General features: G+C 54.9%; 3 protein-coding genes across 6 annotated transcripts in view; 1 reads left to right on the top strand and 2 right to left on the bottom strand.

Annotated features, from left to right (window-relative positions):
• Positions 1-22,647, top strand: part of MBD4 (methyl-CpG binding domain 4, DNA glycosylase) — a 201,609-nt gene that overhangs the window by 106,369 nt on the left and 72,593 nt on the right. The gene's annotated exons all lie outside the window — the stretch shown is intronic.
• Positions 4,196-10,239, bottom strand: RHO (rhodopsin). Its single transcript, XM_006740235.2, has 5 exons — positions 9,690-10,239; positions 7,816-7,984; positions 6,364-6,529; positions 6,024-6,263; positions 4,196-5,165 (listed from the first exon to the last, which is right to left on the bottom strand). Exons 1-5 carry the CDS (start codon positions 10,048-10,050, stop codon positions 5,055-5,057), a joined length of 1,047 nt encoding a protein of 348 aa, XP_006740298.1. The 5' UTR covers positions 10,051-10,239; the 3' UTR covers positions 4,196-5,054.
• Positions 16,823-22,647, bottom strand: part of IFT122 (intraflagellar transport 122) — a 69,590-nt gene continuing 63,765 nt past the window's right edge. For all 4 annotated transcript variants that reach the window (XM_081801626.1, XM_081801607.1, XM_081801618.1 and 1 more), the window contains 6 exons: positions 21,876-22,041; positions 20,760-20,871; positions 19,978-20,103; positions 18,232-18,311; positions 17,733-17,897; positions 16,823-17,272 (listed from right to left, as the gene is read on the bottom strand). In XM_081801626.1, the coding sequence (XP_081657752.1) occupies positions 17,183-17,272; positions 17,733-17,897; positions 18,232-18,311; positions 19,978-20,103; positions 20,760-20,871; positions 21,876-22,041 (739 nt within the window). In that variant the 3' untranslated portion in view covers positions 16,823-17,182. The remainder of the gene's footprint in view (positions 17,273-17,732; positions 17,898-18,231; positions 18,312-19,977; positions 20,104-20,759; positions 20,872-21,875; positions 22,042-22,647) is intronic.

Raw genomic sequence — 22,647 nt, 5'->3', positions numbered from 1 at the left:
GGAGGGAGGACTGAGGACCATGGGCAGGAACCACGTTAGAGCGGGAGGAGAGATGAGGCAAAGAGGCACATGGTGCTGGCACAAACGGGCAGCAATTTTGATCACATTGTGGGGAATTTCCAAGAATTGAGAAATAGAGAAAGACTCAGAGATACAAACATTCCCACAAGCTTCAGATGAAACCCTGCTCCCGGGCTGTGCCAGGATAGAGTTTTGCATTTGGAGGGAAGAAGTTCTAAAATGCGCTGCAGATCTAAAAATTCTTCTAGAGGATTGCCTTTTTACAGGAAAATGGTAACTGTGAGGCTCAGACTGCTTGAGAGAGGAAGGGCTGCTCTGTGTACTTATGTGACTCCTACTGAGGCCGGTATGGGATTTAAGTCCTGCTGACAACTGTTTTACCATCTTCGAACACTGAGTGGGGGCCTCCTACATGTGAACTCTCTCATAGTTCTTTTTTCTTTCTTTAAAAAAGATTTTATTTATTTATTTGACAGAGAGAGACACAGCGAGAGAGGGAACACAAGCAGGGGGAGTGGGAGAGGGAGAAACAGGCTTCCCGCTGAGCAGGGAGCCCGACGCGGGGCTCGATCCCAGGACCCCGGGACCATGACCTGAGCCGAAGGCAGACGCTTAATGACTGAGCCACCCAGGCGCCCCTCTTTCATAGTTCTGAAGATTACAGTTCTAGATATTTAGAAGCAACAATAGAGTGTTTGTTTTGTGTAACTCTAGTCCCTGTAGCATCAGGGCATTTGTGACTTTAGTCAATAAATGCATAGAGGGCAGGGTAGAAATAGCAATAGCTATCATGTTCTATGTCCATGTACATTTTTATATTCACTGTTTTATTTATACATGAAGAAGTTAAAGTTCAGAGAGGACCTGCACTAGATCTTCCTGAGTCCAGACCCTGGGCTGGAACCTGGAAGCCCTCTGTGTTAGTGAAGAAACCAGCTATATCTCTAAAATAACAGTAGTTTAAACAAAAAACCATGAAATCATTCTCTCATGAGACTCTTCAAGAGTAAGTTGTGCAGGGCTGGAAGGTAGCATGGGAGCCCCAGCCAGGCTCCTTCTGCTGTTCTCTGACCACAGATTCCCCATCATGATACAAGAAAGCTCTGGTTGCAGCTCTGGTCATCATGACCACATTCCAGCCATCAGACAGGAAACAAGAGAAGGGGAGGATGCCTCCATTCTCTGAAATGTGCAACCCAGAACTGCACATACCACTTCCAGTAATACTCCATTGGCCAGACCTTAATGTCATGCACCACAGGTGCAAGGGAAGCTGGGAGATGCTGTCCTGTGCAGCTAGGGTGGCTAGGTGCCCAGCTAGAACTTGGAGTGATATTACTAAAAGAAAGAAAGGGAATGAGTATCGGGGGCAGTTAGCACTTGCTTCCACCTTTCCTGAGTCCCTTCCATTATTTTAATCTCTTGACCACCACTCCAGCGGCTCAATCTCCCACCACACCAGGAGCTGCTCCTTTGAACTTGGTTCACATCTCTGGGAAGGAAATCGCATTTATCGAGTGTCTACCGTGCACTGCAGTTTTTATAACAATAATCTCATTAGTCTCTATAGATAATTCTACCAACTGAGATGAGTCTCCTCTTTAAAGCTGAGGAGCCTGAGACCTAGTGAGGTTCGGGGACATTGTCTGAGGTCGCATGGCTGGGAAGGGCACCCACTGTCACTCTGGGGGCACTCTGGGGTGTCAGGAGTGCATGTCCCTACTGGGGGGCATGGGGTAGGCTGCCATCAGGCTTTGCCGACTTGGTGGTGGTGCGGGGGTGGGAGGGTTGATTCACGCTCTGTCCTTCCAGAGGCAAGATCGGGGGTGAGAGAGCTCTGTGTCCTTGAGGATGGCCAGGTCACAGCCCAGAGACTAGCTCCCTCCAATCCATCTCTGAGTCCCCAGAACATCCTGGCCCAGGGTCAGCTTCCTTAGACCAGGTTGAGTGGATATATGATCATAAAAAACACGGGTTCCATAAACCTGTTTGCTACCTGGAGCCTGGAAGTGAGGTGGGTAACACCCTCAACCCAACCCAAGTCAGCAGCTGTTTGCCTTTATATACGGCAAGTGCCCCTAAGTGGCTGTCAAATCAATGATAAAGAGGGAAAAGAGGAGTTCCTCTCTACCAGGAAAAAACAGAGACTTTTCTGGTTTGAGAGTCAATTTTTTTCTCTGGATGTGGGGCTGAAACAAGCATACCACTCCTCAGAATAAGTGGACAGAGGTGGGGCAGTGAGGAAACAGGGCTGCCTGCAAGGCAGGGCAGCTGAAATGCCACTGTCCTTCCCACTGCCCAGCACATTTGAAATGGAGTGTGAGACCCGCGGGACCAGCCATGGAAATCTTCCCTCTCGTGTCCACGGTGTGGGAGAGAGGCCTGCTGCAGCCGGACATCACCCACTTCAACGGAGGCCAACCCCTCTGGGCCACTGTTAGTTCTGCCCACCCTGTCTCTGGCCCTCCTCCTCCTGCTAATGATACCCCCCAAGTACCCTTTGGGCTCCTTCCCGTCCCCACCCTCACTCAGATCATTTGGTTTATGTAGGGCTGCTGGGGGTGATCAGGTGACTCAGGCCTGGCCAATCAGTGGATGAATCCCCATTCTAGTCTGGTGGTGGCCTTAGGGATGATCAGGTGACCGAAGCCAGGCCAATCAAAGGATGAATCCCCATTCTAGCCTGGTTTTGGGTTTAGGGGTGATCAGGTGACCCTGGCCTGGCCAATGAGATCCCTACCCAGGACCTTTGCTGGAACTGTCAGGAAAAAGCAGCTCACTTTCTGCAGGGCTTGCTGAGCCTGGGACTGCTGGTAGGCGTTTGTGCCCCTCTTGGGAACAGTGAGCGTGTGCATGGAGCCAACACAGAGAAAAGTGTAGCCAGAAAGAGAGATACAGAAGTCAGATGACATCTGAGGAGCGGCATCCAGCTGTGCCGGAAGCCCTGGGCTTTTTGTTTATGCGAGCCAATAATTTCTTCCTCTGGCTTCAGCCCTATTGAGTTAGATTCCCTGCGACTTGCAGCTGAAGAAATCCTGTCTGACATCACTTAGGGAGGCAGAGTAAAGAGAGGCCACAGTAGAGATCCCAGCTATTACCTGCTCCAGCCCCACCACGGCACTGAGGACCTTCCATCTCAGGCTCCAGCCACCCTTTCCCACCTTGGAGGTTGAGGGTAACTCTTGGGACTATATCCGTCCTTGTTCCCCTTGTAGTTGATGTTCTTGGTAAGGCCAGCTCTGAACTGAGGCCCAGTAATGTCAAAAGTCTCCCACCAGCTGCAGTGTGCCAGGAAGTAGGCTGGCCACAGGAAGTTTTCAGTCCTCTTAAGCTCAGTTTAAGATTCCCTTTTGCAGATAAGGAGATGCAGAGAGATGACAAAACTTGCTTGCAGCTTCACAGGCCATGTGGGTCTCTGTGACCCCAAAGTTGGGGCTTTTCTCATTCCTAGGCCTGCCTCTACCCCGCACCCTGAGGGGGCTCTGCTGGTTGCCCAAACCCGGCATCCTGGGGGTCAGGGATCAGATGGAAGCTGCCTAATTTCAATCCACTCTGCAGATAAAGAGCTTGAGAGCAACAAAAACCACCACCATTAACACTGAGTATAGGAGCTGAGCTTTTAATGCCCCGAATTGCCTAGTGTGCAGGCAGGGCTGGGGACAGCCAGAGCTCCCAGCTTTGGTTATGTGGAGGAGGGGCAGCTGTGGGGGCAGCTCAATTCCGATGCCCAGAATTCCCGCCAGCTTTGCCGCAAAGACTCTCCAGAATGGAGAATGGACTGGAGCTACTGAAGACAGGCTCACCAAGCAAGGGAGCTGGAATCCGGGACCTGTGAACATCCGCAGGGAAGGTGGGCCCATCTGAATTTCCAACTTTTTGTTTCTAAGCTCTTTGAGACAAGGGTGACTCAGCTCTTCATTAAATGTGGGCAGGTGAATATGGCTTCTAGAAGCTCCAAGCTGCCCCTGAGGTGCTGTGGCCTAGTTGCTGGGCAAGAGAGTGGGTGGTTTGCAGAAGCTGAAAGAAAGTCCCATCTCTCCCTAGGCTGTACTGGGAAGAGGAAGCACCAGGCTTGGGGCTCCATGCCAGAGGTGAGACCCCCGACCTTGGCCCCAGACTCCACAGTCCCCTGACGCTTTTTCAGTCCTGATGACTGCATTCTGCGTTCCCTTGACTGTCCCTCCCTGCAGCCCAGCCGTCAGCCCTGGTCTGGCCTTGACGCCTGGCTAATTTTAAAAAACCTGCTGAGGTGGATGCTTAGGACTTTGCCCAATCTCAAAATGGTCACTATCAAGAGGAGATGATCATATTAATTAATTAATTATATTAATTTATATTATTAATAATGCTAACTACAATCTGTACAGCTCTTTACCCCATTTACAAAGTGCTTACATTCTCTCTCACACACACAGGCACACGCACACACACACACACACACACACACAAAATCCTATTTGATCTTCACAGCAGCCATGTGTTGGCAGGGCCAGGGATTAGGGATTTGGGATTTCCATTTCACAGGGAAAGAAAGTGAGGCCCAGGGAGGGAAACCACTGCTCAAAGTCATCAGCTGAGGGTGAGCTGCTACTGCTAGGAGGTTTCGAGAGGACAGATATGCTCTCCCAGCTCATTCATTCCTTCACTCATTCCTCCATTCGTTCCTTCCTTCATCCATCTAGCATTTATTAAGCACCTACTGTGTGCCCCACTCTGTGCTAGACACTTATCCCTAAGCTGGGACACTTTTCCAGAGAGCAAGAGTTCTTGTGTTCCTGAGAGATGAGTTGGGGGGAGGAGGGGCAGAGATCCCACTGGCCCCTGGGAACTCAGGACTGTTGATGGGGCATCCTGGCCGGGTGGGGATCCTCATCTTTCTCTCAATAATTCTTTCTTTCTTTTTTTTTTTTTTAATTCAGGGAGCCTGCACAACCTGGTTCCGACAGGCCTGGCTCCGGTGGGGCAGCTGTGGCTGGGGGTAGGTGTGGGGAAGGGGAGACTCCTACAGTAGGCCGTAGAGTCCTTGGCAGGGCTTAGGCTGGTGCCACCTGGCTGCTCTCCGTCTTGGAGGCACTGGCAGAGACCTCATCATCACCCAGTGGGTTCTTGCCACAGCAGAGGGTAGTGATCATGCAGTTCCGGAACTGGAAGGCAAGGGACAAGAGTCAGGGTCAAGGTCCACCGAAAATGTGTGTAGCAAACTGTGGTGGTTGACGAGATTTGCCTCCAACCCTTTCCCTGCTTCTGGCCCTCACAGACTCCACGCCCCTCTCAAATCTGGCTCCCTGGAGGGAACTTAGTAAGCACACATGGTCCCACCCCAGAGATGCCAGGGACCAAACAAACCCAAGGGGGCATTGCTACTCATGACACTCCATGATGCCCTCTGTGTGCCAAGGGCTTTCTGTAAGTTATCTTAGTTAGCCCTAGAGTTTAGGAGTTTGCCCTCTCTAGGAATGAAGACACTGAGGGCCAGAGAGGGGAAGTGACTTGCCTTAGGGTCACACAGCTAGAAAATAAGAACTGAGATTTGAAACCGATATGCCTAACTCCAGAGACCACCTTTTCCCCACTGGATCATGAATTCTGCAGAGAAGTCACTGATCGATGTTAAAGAACTGCTTTATCCCTTCATCCCTCAGCATAAGGTTTAGCTCCTTGTTCAGCTTTGTGGAGACTGGCACCATTCCATTCCTAGGCTTGGGACTTAGACTATTTGACTTTTAAAGTGGGCCTCCAGAACCATCTGGACTGGCACTTCTCATGCATCAGAGACACCCGGAGGGCTTGTTAGAAATGCAGGTTCCTGGGCCCACCCCGAGCTTCTGATTCAGCAGGACTCTGCATTTCTCCCAGAGGACTCTGACGTCCTGGGGGATACCAGGCTCACTGCCTGGTTTTGCAGGTGGAATGACTGAGCCCAGTCCAGGACATGGCTTGTCCTCCGCAGGCAATGCCTGGAGCCTGGGGCCCCTGGACCCTCCTGCCCCACCATCAGGCACCTGCTTGTTCATCATGATATAGATGACGGGGTTGTAGATGGCGGCAGACTTGGCGAAGAACGCCGGGAGGGTCATGAAGGTGGGGCCAAAGTTGGAGCCCTGGTGGGTGAAGATGTAGAATGCGACACTGGCGTAGGGCACCCAACAGATCAGGAAAGCGACGACCATGATGATGACCATGCGTGTGACCTCCTTCTCAGCCTTCTGGGTGGTGGCTGACTCCTGCTGCTGGGCAGCCGCCTGCAAGGACACAGGGCCTGCTATCCAGACTCCCTTGGAACAGGGGCCGGGCTCAACCCAACTGACGCTTTTGTCCCCAGCACCCAGCATGGGACCATACCTCCTTGACTGTGAAGACGAGCTGCCCATAGCAGAAGAATATGACAGTCATGGGGATGGTGAAGTGGACCACGAACATGTAGATGACGAAGGACTCGTTGTTGACCTCTGGCTTGAGCGTGTAGTAGTCAATCCCGCACGAGCACTGCAAGCCCTCTGGGATGTACCTGCACACCAGAGGGGGGTGGGACAGGAGAGGGCATGAAGGAGACCCACGTGTGAGGGGCCACAGCCGGTCAGGGCCCTGGTTCGGCCAACACACCTGCTGTGTGGCTGGTCTTGCTCTGGGCCTTGCTTTCCCTCTCTGTGAAATGGGCATGATAAAATATCTGCTTGGCTGCCTGACCGTGAGGATCAAATCAACTGAGACGAGGGATTCAAATGCCCCTGCTGCAAACAGTGTGGTTTGGTTGTAGGCAGCCATGGTATCATGAGATGGCCTAGTCTCTCACCTAGCAGAGCCCAGACACCGCTGACCTGCACTGTGTTTCCTCACCAGACCCGCTGCTCCCCGTGGCTGGAGGCCGGGCCTCAGACTGTGCAGGGCAGGGGTTGGTGAGAAGGGAAAAGCTCCCACACTCTGTATCTGAGGCAGTCTGTACAAACAGGGTCTTACTAACAGCGTAAGAGTATCTTCTAGGCCAAAGATGGGCACACAGGGTAACTAAGGGATCTTTGCACATTTTCTAGAAAGAAGAAGTCCCAGGGCCATGTGGTCGGGATGTTTCGATGATTTCAGAGGATGGTGACAATGGAGTGGCTGTTGGCTGTGCCTGGGGGGTTGGGAGACTGGAGACTCCAGGACTGGAGAAGACAGGGAAAGAGGCTGGAGGGGGCGGGCTCAGACTCAACAAGGAACAAAAAATTGACCCCAGGAGGCTGAGAGAGGAGGGACAGGAAGAGAGATTGGGAATTTCCTGGAAGCAGAAGGACACGAGGCCTCTGGGAACCCACAGGGTCACCAGCCCAGCTTCCCAAACCGCCGTCCTCCCATCTCTCATTTGAGTCCCATTTGGAGATGATGGACTAGAGGCTGTAGAGGACCCAGTTCCCAGGGGCTACCATGTTACCACCTGCACTAGACAGGCTTGGCCTCCTCAGGTGCTGAGGCCCAAGGTCAGAGGGAACTGCCTATGGGGCAAAGAGGATTGGAATCTGGCCCTGGCTTAGTTGAGGATTAGGGGCACAGCCAAGGTGAAGGGTTGGGGTGTCTTGGATTCTCCTTGACATGGGGGCTCAGGAGGTGGGACCAGCCCCCATAGCAACATTAAGGTCTGATTCTCTCTTTCCCTGACCTAAACCTCTCCCTTGGGAGAGCTGCCAGGGTGGGCATTTGGGGTAGGGAGCATATAAGCTCGGTGCCCAGAACCAGATAGCGTCAGGTTTGAGTCCTGGCTGGGGGACCCTACAAAGACCCCCCCAGAGACCATTCTCTTCTGCTCAGTGTCATTACCTGGACCAGCCAGCGAGGGGGGGTGCAGCACAGGCCAGTGCCATGACCCAGGTGAGGGCGACGCCCATGATGGCATGGTTCTCCCCGAAGCGGAAGTTGCTCATGGGCTTACACACCACCACATACCGCTCAATGGCCAGGACCACCAAAGACCACAGGGCAATTTCACCTGCAAGGCAGTCAGGGATCAGTCAACACACCACCCGCCTGGACCCTGCTGTCTGTCCAAGCAGGGAGCACTCCTCCTGGATGGGAGAGGGCAGCCAGGAAGGCAAGCTAGGGCAGGGCTGGAGCCAGGACCGGGGATGGGCTCTGGGGCAGAAGGACCCGTATGCTGAAGGAGAGTGAGCAGGGCATCCCCCAGGAAGAGGAATTAGTTCAGTTAGAGCTCTGGGTTCATGAGGGATGGAAAATCGGATTCCAGGGTCATCGTTAGACTGGGAGCCCCGTAGGGAGTTTTTACAGAACTTGTTCTTTGTGGGGCGACAGGCAGCGTGCCTGTTGGAGTTGGAAGTCTTTCCCTCCCTCTTGTGGCGTGGCCTCTCCCCACTGGGGAATGAAATAACCTGGGCCTCTGGGTCTCCCGCCTTGGAGCCAGGAAACCGGAGAGTGATTTGCCCAGAGGAAGGAGTAGGAAAGAATGGGGGCATTCAGACATCACCCCCAGAAACTCAGTAGGGAGGTTGGCCATAGAATTTATCAACCAAACCAGGACATTTCTGAGAGAGAAAGCGAACACAACTAATTATTACTCCAGAATAATAATTGTAAACTGGCCCCAGCCCTGCAGAGATGTGCCCGCACGTGGCACCCATCTCACCCCTGCCTTCTAGCCTGAGACTTCCCAGCCCACCTCCAGCCTTTCTGTGTGGAGAAACTCTTCCCCTTCGAAGAAACCCCTTCCACAGAAGGCATTAAACTGTGTGGTGATCTGTAGCTTTGACGGGTGCTTTCGAATAGTTTCTTTGACAGGAAAGCCGATGGGGGTGCTGCAGAGATAACAGATCCCGTATAGCAGCTGAGGAAAGTGAGGCCCGGAGAAGGGAAGAGACCTGGGCCTGGGTCGTCCGGCTCAGATCCAGGAATGTTTCCCCTCCTCTGGGACACACAGCCTCTCGGGCAAGCGGGCGGGGCCGAGCACCAGCCACGAGGACTGCTCTGCCTCCTTGGTTTCTCTTTCCTTCACTGGTCCAGGACGCTGTCTCAGCCCCATTCCCACGGAATCTCCAGCCATCGCTGGGTGTTTGTCACCTTCGATGACCACACAACACCCAGCCGCAGGTCACAAGGCAGGGGTGAAACAGGGGTACCACATACAGATGGACCCTTCTCTGCAGGGTCGGAGAGATGCCAGTGGGGAGAGACTGAGCCCATTGCCCAGCACAGGCAGAATCTGGTGGCTGGAGGACTGATCATCTGTGTCCCACCCTGGGCTGAGAGCCCTGAGCACAGGGATCTGTCTTGTCCACCTCTCTCTCCAGTGCCCGGCATGGGTCAGACCCAGCATAGCTACTCCAAGGGAAACAGAGCAAGGCTCGAGGGGCCACAGTGATGTGGGCTGGAAACTCAGCTCTATCCCCACCACAATGTGACCCCAGCAAGGCCCTTGACGTCTCTCGTGCTCAGTTTCCCTGATGTGAAGCAAGATAGTGGCACCACTCTACATGAGATCTATAGCGTCCGATGGCTGCCCTCAATAAACAGCCTAGCGTAGCATCACTAATGGTGTTTGTTGATCAAGTGGACAATGCTGACGAACGTAGAGGGGAGAAGACCTCTTAGCCACTATCCCTGGATATGGGGCTGTCTCCAGATCCCTCCACTCCCCCTGGCTCCTGTATCCCCCGTCCCACCACCCCTACCCCGGCTCATACCGCCCAGCGTGGCAAAGAAGCCCTCCAGATTGCATCCCGTGGGCCCAAAGATAAAGTATCCGTGCAGCGAGGTGTAGAGGGTGGTGGTGAAGCCCCCGAAGACCATGAAGAGGTCGGCCACGGCCAGGTTGAGCAGGATGTAGTTGAGCGGCGTGCGTAGCTTCTTGTGCTGGACGGTGACGTAGAGCGTGAGGAAGTTGATGGGGAAGCCGAGCACAATCAGCAGGAACATGTAGGCGGCCAGCATGGAGAACTGCCATGGCTCAGCCAGGTAGTACTGTGGGAACTCGAAGGGGCTGCGCACCACCCCTGTCTTGTTGGAGAAGGGCACGTAGAAGTTCGGGCCCTCTGTCCCATTCATGGCTGCGGTCCTGGTGGCTGCCCTGTGGGTGGCTCAGACCAGAGTGCTGTGGAGGCCTGAGCTCAGCCACCCAGGGCTCCAGCTGGACCACTCTGGGCTCTGACCCCCCCCCCAGGCCCTTATAAAGTGACCTCCCCTCCCTAAGCTCCTGGCTGAATCAGCACCTGGGAGATTGGGGGCGTTATTAATCATATTAATCCCCACTGCAACTGGGGGCCTAATTGGCTTCCATGAGGGGCCAAGGTGACTCTAGACAGAAGCCTGGGGCCAGAGAGGGGAGGGGCTGGGGACCCTGGGAAAGGGCAGGAGGCCCGCCCCCAACTCTTCTGGTCCCCAGGAATCTCTGCCCGTATCAATCTGGTGGCCGTGACCTGGCATTGGGACCGCTGGCTCCATGCCATGTCTCCCTCACTTCATGTGAGCTTTGTCTCCCCCCCCGGACCACGAGCTCCCTGAGGGTAGAGGCTCTGGTTATTCTCTTAGTCTCTCAACCCCTCACTCAGCCCCTTACCTATTTCTTCCCCAGCCCTCACCGGCTGGCTCACCCACAGCCAGGCCCTGACCCCAGCCCATCTCACCAGATTATGACCACCGTGAGGGCGGGGGCCGCGTCCTGCCTGCTCTGGCACTCTCCATGCTGGACACACAACCCGGCATAGCCCAGGAGCTCAGTAGGTATTCGAGTTGGAATTCCCTCACTCTCCCGTTCATTAAACATTTGTGTGCAGACCACTGGGGATAGAAGGATCCAGAAAGGAGGAAGTGATGGGGTAGGGAGGACTCTGATGTGGGAAGAACAGATCCAGGGAGGGGAGACTCCCTTTAAAGGGGAGGTGTCTGTGGAGGGGAAGTTTGGGTCTTTGAGGAAGGGGAGTGTTTCGCTAGGTTGCCGGGTGGGAAAGACAGGGGAGACTGAAGACAAGGGCTGGCAGACGCCTGAGGCCACACCTGGGCTGTGGGGCCAGCTCTGGTGCGTCTCAGTGCCAAGCTGAAGAGCCTGGGCAGCGGGCAGTGGCTTGGGCAGGTCTCAGGGGCAGAAACATGGCTCAAATGCCCCCACAGATGTATTGGAGGAAGTGAGGCTAGAAAAGGAGACCAGGGAGAGGGTGACTGGAGCAGGAAGGGGGCAGAGGCTCTCAAGGCTCCTAAAGGGAGCCCTGGCATCCGGGAGGTGGCTATGTACCAGGTGCGGTGCTGGGCACCAGACGACTGCCGTGAGCAAGGCCTCCTGGGGACTCCAGTGTGAAGGCAAGGCCAAGCCTGGAAACTGAACTGGTTGGACACTGCGGCACACAGGGCACATCCAGGGACGTCTGGTCAGACTGGGCTGGGTCAGTGGGCCTTGGAAGCCCATGTGACAGGTAGCGCCATGAGGGCGGGTTCTGGGGGCAAATGGAGGTTTGACCTGGACAGGCTCCCCCCATCAGTGAAAGGAGCACAGTGATGCTTCTGAGGAATGTCTGGGGCAGATGGGAGTGCCTGGCACAAGGGTGCTTGATGACCACCGTCCTGCCACAAATATGTATGGAGCACCTACTGTGTTCCACACACGGTGCTTAGTTCTGACAAACACAGTGGCGAAGGATGATGCCCGCGGGAAGTATCATTCTGTGGGGTTGGCAGGGCTTACAAACAAACACGTATTGAAACCACTGGAATAGGAAAAGTTCAGATTGTGACCCACTCCAACACCCTGTCATTTGGAGCAGCCCGGGAAGGTGAAGTTTGCACTGTGAACTTGGTGATGGAAGGATCCAGTGGGGAAGTGTCCCGGTCTCCAAGACTTCCTTCCCGTGTACTCTCTTTTGTGTAGCCTCTTCCCGCCTGAGATTCCCAGACCTGTTCACTCAGAAAAGTACCCCCTTCCCTCCAGCCCGCCTGGGGCTCCAGACCCCACCTGTCCCAGGTGGTGTTGGGGCTTGCATATGGGGGGCTGATGAAATGTGTGCTGGTGGAATGAATGAGCGCAGGGGAAGGCAATGGCTGGCGGGTGTGGCGTGACCTCTCACAGTTTAAGGGACCTGGCTCAGGGATTAGGCCCAATGCTAATGAGGTCAAGGTGGAGGGTTTGATTCTAACTGTGGCCGAGAACCAGGAGCCCTGGTTCCCTGGGCCAAGACCAGCCACACACAGCCCTGTGTTGGCGGGGGTGAGCCCCCAATCCTAGACCTCAAAGCCTTGCCTTCACCTCCTCCTAACGCTTGGACAGCCTGGAAGCTTTTAATTTATGTTCTGTTCCCGTGTTTTTTGTCCATCTCACTGGCTGTCATGTGAGCAGGCGGGCGTGGAGGGGGCCTGCCCAGCTCTCAACAGGGTTCCCGGAGCCGAGCATGTCCTCAGCACGTAGCAGAACGCTGTAAATCATTTCCCCATGCACGGGAAAGAGCTGGGATTTCTGTCTGTTTCCTCAGAGTCTGGCACATAGTAGGTGCTTAGTATTTGTGGATCAAGTGAATAGATCTAGGTTATCTCAGTCAGTGCTTCCCTTTCTATGTCTCAGAGTTTAATGACCCTCCCTCACAGGACCAGGGCCATGGGGAATCAAAGGCCTCACAGAGTAACATTGACCTGTATTCTGTGAGGCACGACAAAGAATCTTTTTTTAAACTAAAAATGCTCTTTGTTCAGAGCAATAGGCTCACAGTAAGCAGGAAGTCATTAGAAGTCACCTACTCTGACCCTCCCTGCTACATTTCACAGGTGGAGAGACTGAGGCCCAGGGTCAGCAGTGAGTCAGTAGCCCAGGTCACGTGACAAATCTGGGCTATCACCTGCCTGGCCTTGCCTCCCTCCCCAAGCCAAAGACAGCTCTCAGGAAAGATCTGCTGCCATTCACACCATGGTATAAATGACCAAAAAAGGGTTGTGTTGGGCTGATGGGAAAGCCACTAGCCTGAGTCACACAGGCCTGGGGCAGCAGTGGTGGCCCAGAGGGCAGGGGGTGGCACTGGACTCTAGCCTAGGGAGTCCCACTTCCCCTCTCCGGCCTCAGTTTGTTGGAACTAGGAAACCCTGGGGGATCCATGCCCATCTGCTGGGTAAACATGACCTGCTTTTCCACCAAGGCCCAGTCACAGACCTTCCAATCTCACAATTTAGGTGTCATGGTCCCCCTCCATTGGGCATGGTCCCTTTACACTTACCCTTACACCTGGACTAAGACTCTGTAAGCACGTAGCCTGGGCGCAGCCCAGCCCCCTCCCTTCCCTGTGCCTCAGTTTCCTACTCTGTTGCCTGTAAGTGATCAATGACTGCTGCTGACAGTGTTAGCCTCTTAGAGTCTAACTCAGCTTTCGAAGGTCTGGTCTCGGTTTACAAAGCACTCCTTGGAGAGGCCCCCAAGTCTACAAAGCAGGACCCCCACTCCTTCACATTGATTTTCTACTCAGTACGTACCACTATCAGCAACAGTCTTGTTTGCCTCCTGACTCACTGCCCACCTCTCTCCAGAGTGCAGGGCTGGCCTTGCCTGGACTTTGCTGCATCTGAGCTGGCAGCTTGGAGTAGCAACTCAATAAATAGTTGTCAAATGAATGAACAACTCCTGGCCCCTCGTGAGGAGGTCTCACTCCCTACCCTCTGACCACTGAGGAAGTGGCTTCCTCAGCAGAGCCGGAAGTGAACCGGCTGTCTAGCTCCCCAGCCTGAGCTTTCTTCTGCCATGGTAGGTGCTCAGAGAGGGCCTGGGAGCACGCCAAAGGACAAGTCCCAGTGTGGGTGACTTTCGGAGTCACTGGCCCCTCAGTCAGGCTTGGGGATGATGTGTGGAGGTGGGGAGCTGGGGGTGGCTGTCTCTGAAGATGGTGGCACCCACCTCCAGGCTTCCCTGAGCCTGGCCCCCTTGGAGCCCAGGTGCAGGGCTCTGACTTGGCCATGGAGGATTAGGGGCTTAGCAGGTAGCACACAAATAGCTCTTAAGCCCCTGCATAGAGGTGCTGCTGGTTCAGCAGCTTCCTCCTCCTTTTCCTCCTCCTCCTCTTCCCTGCCTCCTCTCCCTGGCTTAGCCCCACCTGGCTGCGTCACCATGGCTGAGTGAGGCCTTAGACTGAGCTGTGAATGTCAAAGGGAAGAAAGGAAGGAGACAGACTCTTCTCCCCTTCCTTCCTCTTCTCCTCCAGTCCCACTTCCTCCCTCCTCCCTCCCCCCACTTCCCTCTTACCCCAACATTTGCCAAACACCGTCTATGTGCCAGGCTCGGGGCTAGGTACTGGGGACACTCAGATGAATCCTATGCACTCCCTGCCCTCAAGGAGCTCCCAGTTTCAGGGGCCAGCTGACAAGGAGAAAACTAATAACCATGAGAGGCAAGGCTCTGCTCCCAGGCCCAGTGCTGTGGGATCCCAGAGGAGCAAGGTGTGGACCAGGAGGGAGGTGGGAGGCCTAGGCAGGGGGACAATTGGGCCAAGGCACAGGGAGCAAAGGGCCACCTGGCCCTGGAGCCTAGGGTGGAGTGGGGCCAGGGAGGACAGGCCTAGGAGTCTGGATGCTAGCTGGCTATCAATGGGGAGGGTTGTAAGCAGGGGAGGGGTATGATCAGATTCCCATTCTAGGAAGATATTCTGGAGTCTGGGTGGAGTACTGGGATAAGTGCTTGACCCAGGTTGAAAGCCCTGCCTGGTGCAGGCCTCTTTGCTAAGGCTCCCAACGGCCCTGAGGCTGGCACAAGTGGAAGGTCACCTGGTATCTGCCATAGCAGATGGGCTATCACTGTACCTGTGCGAGAGCCATGAAGGGCTCCCAGCTTCAGGAGCCTCACTGGGGGTGCATGGCGGACACCCAGCTGGTTGAGGCCAGGCTAGAGCCAGGCCCACCTAAGGCCTGGCCTGGGGCTCTAACTGGGCCACACGATCCCCTTCTATTTTCTCCTTCCAGGGACATGGGTAGTGTTGGGGACTTGGAGGATCAAGGCGCAACCTGAACAACCAAGCTGTGCAGCCTCTAGCAGCCAAGTGTCTCTCCAGGCCTCAGTGTCCTCTTAGTGAAATGGGTATCTCAATCTCTCCACAGCGCTTTCCTTGTGGCATGTGAAGGGTCGTCAGGCTCATCAGATGGAGACTGAGACTCGAGCCTCAAGGTCTGAGCTGGAGTAGGCCCTTTTGCACACATGAGGAAAATGAGCCTTGGAGAGAGAACAGGCCTGATCAAGATCCCATCTAGTCTGGGACAGGGGAGACGCAGAACAGAATGCTTAGGTGTAAAGGTTGTGCCTGGGTATGAATCCTATCTTGGCTCAGTAAGTATTTGTTGAATGAAAGGAGAGAATGTTGCTGAGCCTCAGTTTCATCATCTGCATAATGGGCACCCTTGGAGGCTGTCGAGGATTAAGTAAGATGATGCATGGAAGGTGCTTAGCATGGTGTTTGGTACTCAATGAGCATTTGATTTAAAGGCAGCTACAGTGATTGCTTCTCAGACTCAGACTTCCAGAGCTCAGCTTCCCCATGGCAGCAGAACTTGTCATGGTACACCCTGGTTTTTGTATTATTCGGCTGAGAGGACGCATGCTGTAGTCTCAGGCTGGGCCCCATCCCCCTGCCTCTAGCCACGGACCATCTGATCTGTCACTGTGATTGACGCCTGTTGGGTGGCTGGGACTGTTTTCTCTCTCTCCCCTCTTTTTCCCAGCCATATGCAAATGATTTTAGTTCAAGTAATGCGCTAATGGAAATCCTAACACATTAATAAATGTTTAGCAAGAGAGAGAGCATGCATGATCGTAAGTAATTAGACACTCAACGAAGGAGTTCTGTTGGCACAACTGTCTGGCTCCCTTTATTTTCCTCCATCATCTCCAAAGAGAAATGCAGAGGGAGGCAGGGGGAAAGGGGTAGGGCAGGGGGCCAGCTTCAGCACTCACCGCTGGGTGGCCTCTGTAGCCGCTCCCTTCTCTAGGCCTCAGTCTTCATGCCTGCAATGGGGACATTTGTCCCGCTCTGCCCACTTCACAGATGAGCTGAAAAGTATCAATACCTAATCACCAGGGCGGGTTTCTTATCCGACAGCCCAGTTCTCTTTCCCCTGCTGTCAGGACTTTGCATAAAGCTCTGGATCATTGACACCCCCGGGGCAGGTAGAGTGGAGGGCAAAGGGAGCAGGGGCCTTAGGGCAGGACAGATCAGGGGCTTCTACCCAGGGCTGGGTGAGCCCTTGGGCCCCAGTACCTCCACCCAACCCTATGGTTGCAGAATGGAAATCCTAACCCTTCCATCACAAGGCTGGTGTGAGAATTGAGATAATCTATGAAACTCGGCTGGTACAGAGAAGGTCCCCAATAAATGTCAGCTCGCCCTCCCCAGCCTCCCATGTGCTACCCACCCTTGCCCTTGAGCTGCTGAATGGGAAACTGTTGATGCTCAGGGGCGGGGACCTTAGCAGAACCTCAAACAGACCCACTGGCTTCAGAAGCTGGAGGGAAGGGGAAAGCCTCGGTGGGGTTGGGGCCTCTGTGGGGCTAGGGGAATGGGGAGAAGGAGGGGAGCCTGGCCCTAGCCAGGAAGCAGAGGGTGGGCTCCAGAACCTCTGAGGAGAGGCCCCCTTGTCATCTTCTTTGGAGCCAGGAACCTTATTTTCTGGTCAAGACGGAGCCCCGCTAAACCAAAATAAATAGATACCCGTTCCCTTACCCAATCCCATATTGCCATTTCGATTAGATTACATTTTAAGAGCAGGCAAATGTAATGTTCCTCTCAGATCAAATTAGAAACAGGTGCACTTTTGCATAAGGAAATTAAGTTGCAGACAATATGAAGATTTGCTAAAATGCAGACACTGATGAAAATAAGTAGCCCTTTTATTTGTAATTATTGAGGCAATCTGTTCGCAAAGTGTACATGTTAATGGTCTGACAGATCTGTGGACTCCAGCAGGCTGCGGCGAACAACTCAGAGCCTCTCTGAAAGTAACACATTTTTTTCCTTAGAAAATATGTACTTTCTCTTCTCCATCTCCTGGTGCTATTTACAAGGCACGAAATGCCATAAATAGGAATTCCGTGGTTACACAAGGCCCCTCCCTAAAATACACACTTGATCTGGGCAGAAGACACATTCTGACAGTTTAACTCTTTCTTCCTTTGACAGCCCAGCCAAGTGCGAGGTGACCCCGGTGGGAGCGGTGGTTCGGAGGGGGCCAGTCATGGGCTGGGGTCGTCGATGTGCCTCCGACAGTAGGGGCAGCAGGTGTGCTGAAGCACCAGCAGCTCGTAGTCCTCCGAGTGGAACATCTGAGGAGAAACAGTCATGACCCGGGGCCACACCCCGAGCCTGGCAGGGACTGCCGCCCTTCCGAGGGGAGGAGGCTTGGCAGTGAGTCAGGGCTAGAACCACCAGATCCAGAACACCTTTGTCTGAGGACTGAAAGGCAGGGGAGAAGGGTCTGGGGTCTGAGGCCCCTTTTTTCTAAATGGAATTCAAAGGTGCATCACACTTGCCCGGCCCTCCCGGATTAGGGGCAGGTACAGAGGGCACAGGGGCAGGGGCAAGCCTGCTCCAGACAGCATTCGGAACATAAGTGAGAGGAGGGAGGGCCTAAGGATGGCCGAGTCTCTTCCCAACTCAGAGCCTTGGCCTTGGGATCCCTTATGCTCCTCCCAGATGCCAGGTGTCCCCAAGAGGACACTTGGGAAATGGACAAGCAGCAGCAAGAAGAAACTGGTGACCACGCATGAGCTGTAGGCACGGTACCTGGAAGCAGGAGGGGCACATGGTGATGGAGGCATCAGGCAGGAGCGAGCGGAAGTACTGCCACTGCAGGGGCGGGGGCCAGCGCTTGATGAGCACGTCCCGTCGGCTCATGGAGCGCAGCACTGAGCGGCTCACCACCACAGGCACAAACTCGGAGCCACCTTGCTGCAAGATGGGCAGGTGGGAAGCAGGGGACAGTGGTGCTTTCACTCAGCCAGGGTGACGTAGTTTATCTGGGTCATGATCCCAGAATCTCTGGGGCAACCAGGGAGGACCCCAGAGACTCCCTCTGCCGTAACCTTCACAGAGCCCTGCCAGGTCACGTAGCTCCTGCTGGCCACCTCTAGTGACGGGATACCCACCACCTCGACTCCACCGCAGTGTGGACAGGGAACAAGTCCGCTTCATGCCAAGGAGTGTGTATAGAAGGGACTTCCAACCCCCCTCCCAACAGGCCTCCCGTGCCTCCACAGCCCATCACTCAGAGAGGCACCCTCACCTCAAAGCTCAGCTTTGCCGTGAATGGGTCATCATCTCCCATGGAGTCCATGGTCTCATCCAGCCTCAGAGTCTGGGAATCTGGAAGGGTCTGGTCAAGGACAGAACCTGAGGCTGAGTGGGAAATAGGCCCCACCCTCCACCCAACACAAGATTCACAGGAGCTCTCTGTGGGCCTAGTGTGTTTCTCCATGACTCTGTGGAACAGAGTTTCTAGATGGAGGAATGGAGGAAATGCAGGCGAGGGAGGAGACAGCCCCCTGGTCACACAGAGGCTGGGACCAGGCCCCAGTGCACAGGAGGGAAAGGGGCTCTGATGGGACCTTTGCTGCCCCACATAGACCACGCCAGGGCCCAGGTAGGCCTGACCAGAAGCACCAAGCGAGCAGAGGCTGTAGGCCTGCTGTGGGTGGGAGTAGAAATAATGGGCCAGCCAAAAACCACGGCCAGCAAACTTGGCAATTCCTGAAGAAACGCTTAGTAATCGCCAGGTTGTCTGTAGGCACTTGAGATGGACTCGCAGGTCCTATTTCATGGAGAAGGGGGTGAGAGCTCCTGCAAATCCTAAGGCCAGCCAGACCAGGCTGAAGGTGCCTAAGGAGCTACCCCCTCTGCCAGGCAGGGGCACAAGAGCTGATGTGAGGCCAGGGTGGGTGGGGCTCCTACAAGGAAGGGCCCCAGGGGAATGGAGGCTGCTGGTGCCCAATCAGGTGCGAGATGTGGTCCCACCAGGCAGCAACAACCCAGCCAAAGCATCTGATTTCTATCTCCCATCTTGGGCAAACAACTCCCTGGCTTTTCCTTTCTCCTCTGCTCCTCAAAATGTAAAATGTGGCCCACGGACCAGTGGCATTGGCATTACCTGGAAGCTTATGGAAAGTCAGGCCCTCAGTCCACCCAGACCTGCTGATCCAGCTGCTGTGTGCTAGCAAGGTCCGCAGGTGCTGAGTGTTCACAGTCACGTGTAGAGGCCCCCCTCCTGTGTCCAGCTGGGACAGTGAACATGAGGGATGAGCTGAGGTGTGGCCTTTGACCCAAGCTGTCCCAGCGAGGATGTGCCCTGGGGTTTTTGCTGTCATGCTGGGAGGAGTGTCAGCCCTTTCCACGGATTTTAAGGCTGACAGGATGCAGGGTTGGTACTGCTGGTGGGACGGGGTGGGTGCCGCCAAAGAAGGAAGCCACCCAAAGGACAGCAGAGCCAACAGGATAGGAGACAGCCTCCCACCAGTGCTGAATGAGCACCTGGATCCAGCTGAGTGTCCATCTATGGCTAGGCTTCTTTACACCCTTTCGTTTGCTCAGCATGATTGTGGTTTCTGTCTCTTGTACATAAACGTGACCTGACTAGAAAAGCTGATACAGACATCATATGCTGTGTTGGTTGCTCATCAGCTGTGTGCGGCCAGAAGCACAGACGGTACCTTTTAGGAGCCAGGTGGGTGGGAGGCCTTCCCGGAAATGAAGCAAAGGTGAATACCAAGGCACCATCTCCTCCTCCATATGCCTCTTCTGGGCCTGTGGTCATGTCCTGTGCCCTCTGGTACCTCTGTGCACTGGCCGGATCTCAGCCCATTCCCAGCCCCTGTCCCTGCCACCATGTGGGCCTCTCCAATCACTCGGCAGTGGCTTACCATGTCCTTGACTCCACTGGACCAGCCATCCCCCAGTGCCCTCCTGCCTCCTGTCTTACACCCAGGCCTTGTGCTTGGCTGGCACACACAGGCCTTTAGCCCAGCATCCAGGATACTGTTGCTTGTGATCTCTTGCCATTTGTTCTCACGCTTGTGTCTTGGTGCCTCCAGGTCAATGAGGGAGACAGCTTCTTCATCACTGATCCCCTCTTCCAGGTAGAATTCAACCAGATGCAGTACCTCTAGAGGGCAAAGGACATGGGGAGGGGCCATGGGATGGCTGCCTCAGGGGGAGCTAGGGCCTGGGATGCTCTCATCAGGCAGCATGAGGGGAGGTGGGAGGATGAGAGTTTCTTTCCCACCCAGCAGCAGGCTCCTCTGTAAGCAAGGACACACAGCAGGGCCACCTCTTTTTGCCCACCACACGTCTGGAGGAAGCAGGCGTGTATGCATGTATATGCATGTGTACGTGTGTGCATGGGTGAGAACCAGTGGCCTTTAGCCCCTCCTTCTTCCCGCTAATAGCTGGATGGGCTCCTCTACAAGGGAGGAGGAACGGCCTCTGCCCAGCTACCTGGAAGGGGCTTCTGATCCTTTGTCAACATAGAAGGAACCAGGACGTAAGAGCCCATGTTAGCCTCCCAGACCAAACACAGTGGCTAAACAGTGGCATCTGGGGCATTTATGTCACGCAAAGCCCCACACCAGGTTCTGAGGGGTGCGTGCTTCAAGTTTGGGCATCATCGGGTCCTATTTCTGGGAACCCTTAGTGACCATGCATCTGGTGGGGTGGGTGTCATGCTGTCCCCAGTTTACAAATGAGGGCAGGTGTGGCCAATCGGCAGCGGAGAGAGCCCAGCCACCCACTGGCCGCTCCCCCCGCACAAGGCAGACTCACCATAGGAAGAGGCAGAGAAGACGAAGGGCTGGCGGCAGTTGACGCAAACATTGCCCAGGTTGTTCAGCAGCGGGTTGTTGGTGGAGCAGCGGTAGCACAAGGGCACCAGCTCCTACAAAAGCACAAGAGCCACAGCTGCCTGAGGGCCAAACCCAGGGCGAGGAAATGCTCCCCACTCTGATTTCAGGCTCCTGGGGCCTGGCTGCCAAGAAGCAAGGCCCCCTGCGTGGGTGGGGAAGGGGCACTGGGCTCAGGGCTCTGTGCTGTGGTGACTCAGGATAAGGGCCTACAGAGGCATCTGAGGCCCTGTCACCTGGGTCCCACTGCCCTGGACACTCCTTCGTAGGTAGGGCTCAGCAGCACATTTCTCCAGCAGGAATGACAACACCACAGCCACCATGTACCGGCCACTTAACATGCACCACGTACTGTTGTGCATGCACCACTGATGTAAGCACATCATCTGGGCTGGCTAGCCATCCTGCGGGAAAGCTATTATGTGTGTCCCCATTTGATAGAGGGAGAAACCGAGGCTCAGAGAGATGGAGACATAGTCAGGAAATGGTGGAGCTGGGATCTGAACCCAGGTCTGTTTGATGCCAAGTCTCTGCTCTGAGCTTGAAGGAGGGGATTGTGAGAGACGACAAGATAAATTGGAAGAAAGAAGGCCGGGGCACAACTGGACTACAGATACATGGAAGAGTGATAGCCTGGTTCCAGAAGGAAGGGGGGCTAAGGCAGGAGCTCCTAGGATGAGGTGAAGGCAGAGCCATCTGGGCATGGAGGAGGAGAGGGAGGTTAAGGGCAGAGTAGCATGGGCTGGGCTGCAGCCAACTCAGAGCCTCACAGAAGGGCTAGGCAGCAAGGGAGGGCAGGGTTCTGGAGCCCACAGGGGCCAGGGACTGTGGCTGGAGCACAGCAGGCTTGAGTAGAGAACAGAGGAGGCAGAGAGGGAAAAGCAGAAGGGCAAACCAGGACTTGGGAAAGGGAGGAGGGCACAGAATCCTGAGAGCATGGTAGCCATCGTTCAAACAGAACCCGGCCAGGAAAGAAGGCATCAGGATACGTCCAGGAAGAGGAGGGGAAGCCTCCTGCCTGAGGGAGCTGTGCGCTCACCTCGCTGTCATGGAAGGGCTTGGAGCGGATGGTCAGGCTGCCCAGCTCAATGGACTTCTGGAACCTGGCGGGGATCTGCAGACCCTGCAGCTTGTCGTAGGCATGCCGGGCCAGCTTGTAGGCACCCAGGGCTTTGCTTTGCTTGGCCAGAGTGAAGAGCGTGTTCCTGCAGATGATAGGGTTAAGGACAGCAGAGGCCACACTGGGCCTCAGAGCTGGCATTGCCTACCCTCGGAGTAAGCCCCACGCTGGAATGCAGCTGCTGCTAGTGCCAGGACATGGGCAGGAGCCTGAGGAGTGCTTTGCTCATTTGTGGGATATAAGTGTACTTCTCGGATATCAAGGCATAGGGATTTTTCCAGAGATAAAGACAGTGCAGTTTCCATGAATATTTTAACCTTGCTTAGGTTCTCTGGGCCTGCTGATGGCTCATCTTGTACCCTAACTAGGCCAAAATGGCTCTCCCCAACTCACCCAGCCTGCCAGCCAGGTCCTAGGGTGTCCAGCACCAAGTGCCATCCTGCTCTAGCCTTGCCAGGTGGGGCTGGTCCCAGACTGCCTGTGGAGCTCCACTCAGATCCAGCTCACAGAGGCCACTGGGTGCAGGGCACTTCTCTCTGCCTGCACTTCACCAGGAGCCACAGTGATTTCTGAGTGTCAGCCTCCCCTGTTCTCTGAGACTCTCCTCTGAGCTCCTCAATCTGAGGTCACAGGCCTTTGCGCTTGATTCCAGGTCACCTTAAATGCTGGCTGCACCCAGGCCAGGCCTGCC

This window comes from Leptonychotes weddellii, chromosome 1, assembly GCF_054177405.1.
Source record: "Leptonychotes weddellii isolate Sample4059 chromosome 1, ASM5417740v2, whole genome shotgun sequence".
NCBI lineage: Eukaryota > Metazoa > Chordata > Mammalia > Carnivora > Phocidae > Leptonychotes > Leptonychotes weddellii.
This window is presented reverse-complemented; position numbering and strand designations above follow the sequence as displayed.

Coding starts and splice junctions, on each gene's coding strand:
- RHO (XM_006740235.2), bottom strand. CDS start 10,050: ATGAATGGGACAGAGGGCCCGAACTTCTACGTGCCCTTCTCCAACAAG. Junction 7,985..9,689: donor CTTCTTTGCCACGCTGGGCG/GTATGAGCCGGG, acceptor ACTGCCTTGCAG/GTGAAATTGCCCTGTGGTCT. Junction 6,264..6,363: donor TCGTCTTCACAGTCAAGGAG/GTATGGTCCCAT, acceptor GTGTCCTTGCAG/GCGGCTGCCCAGCAGCAGGA.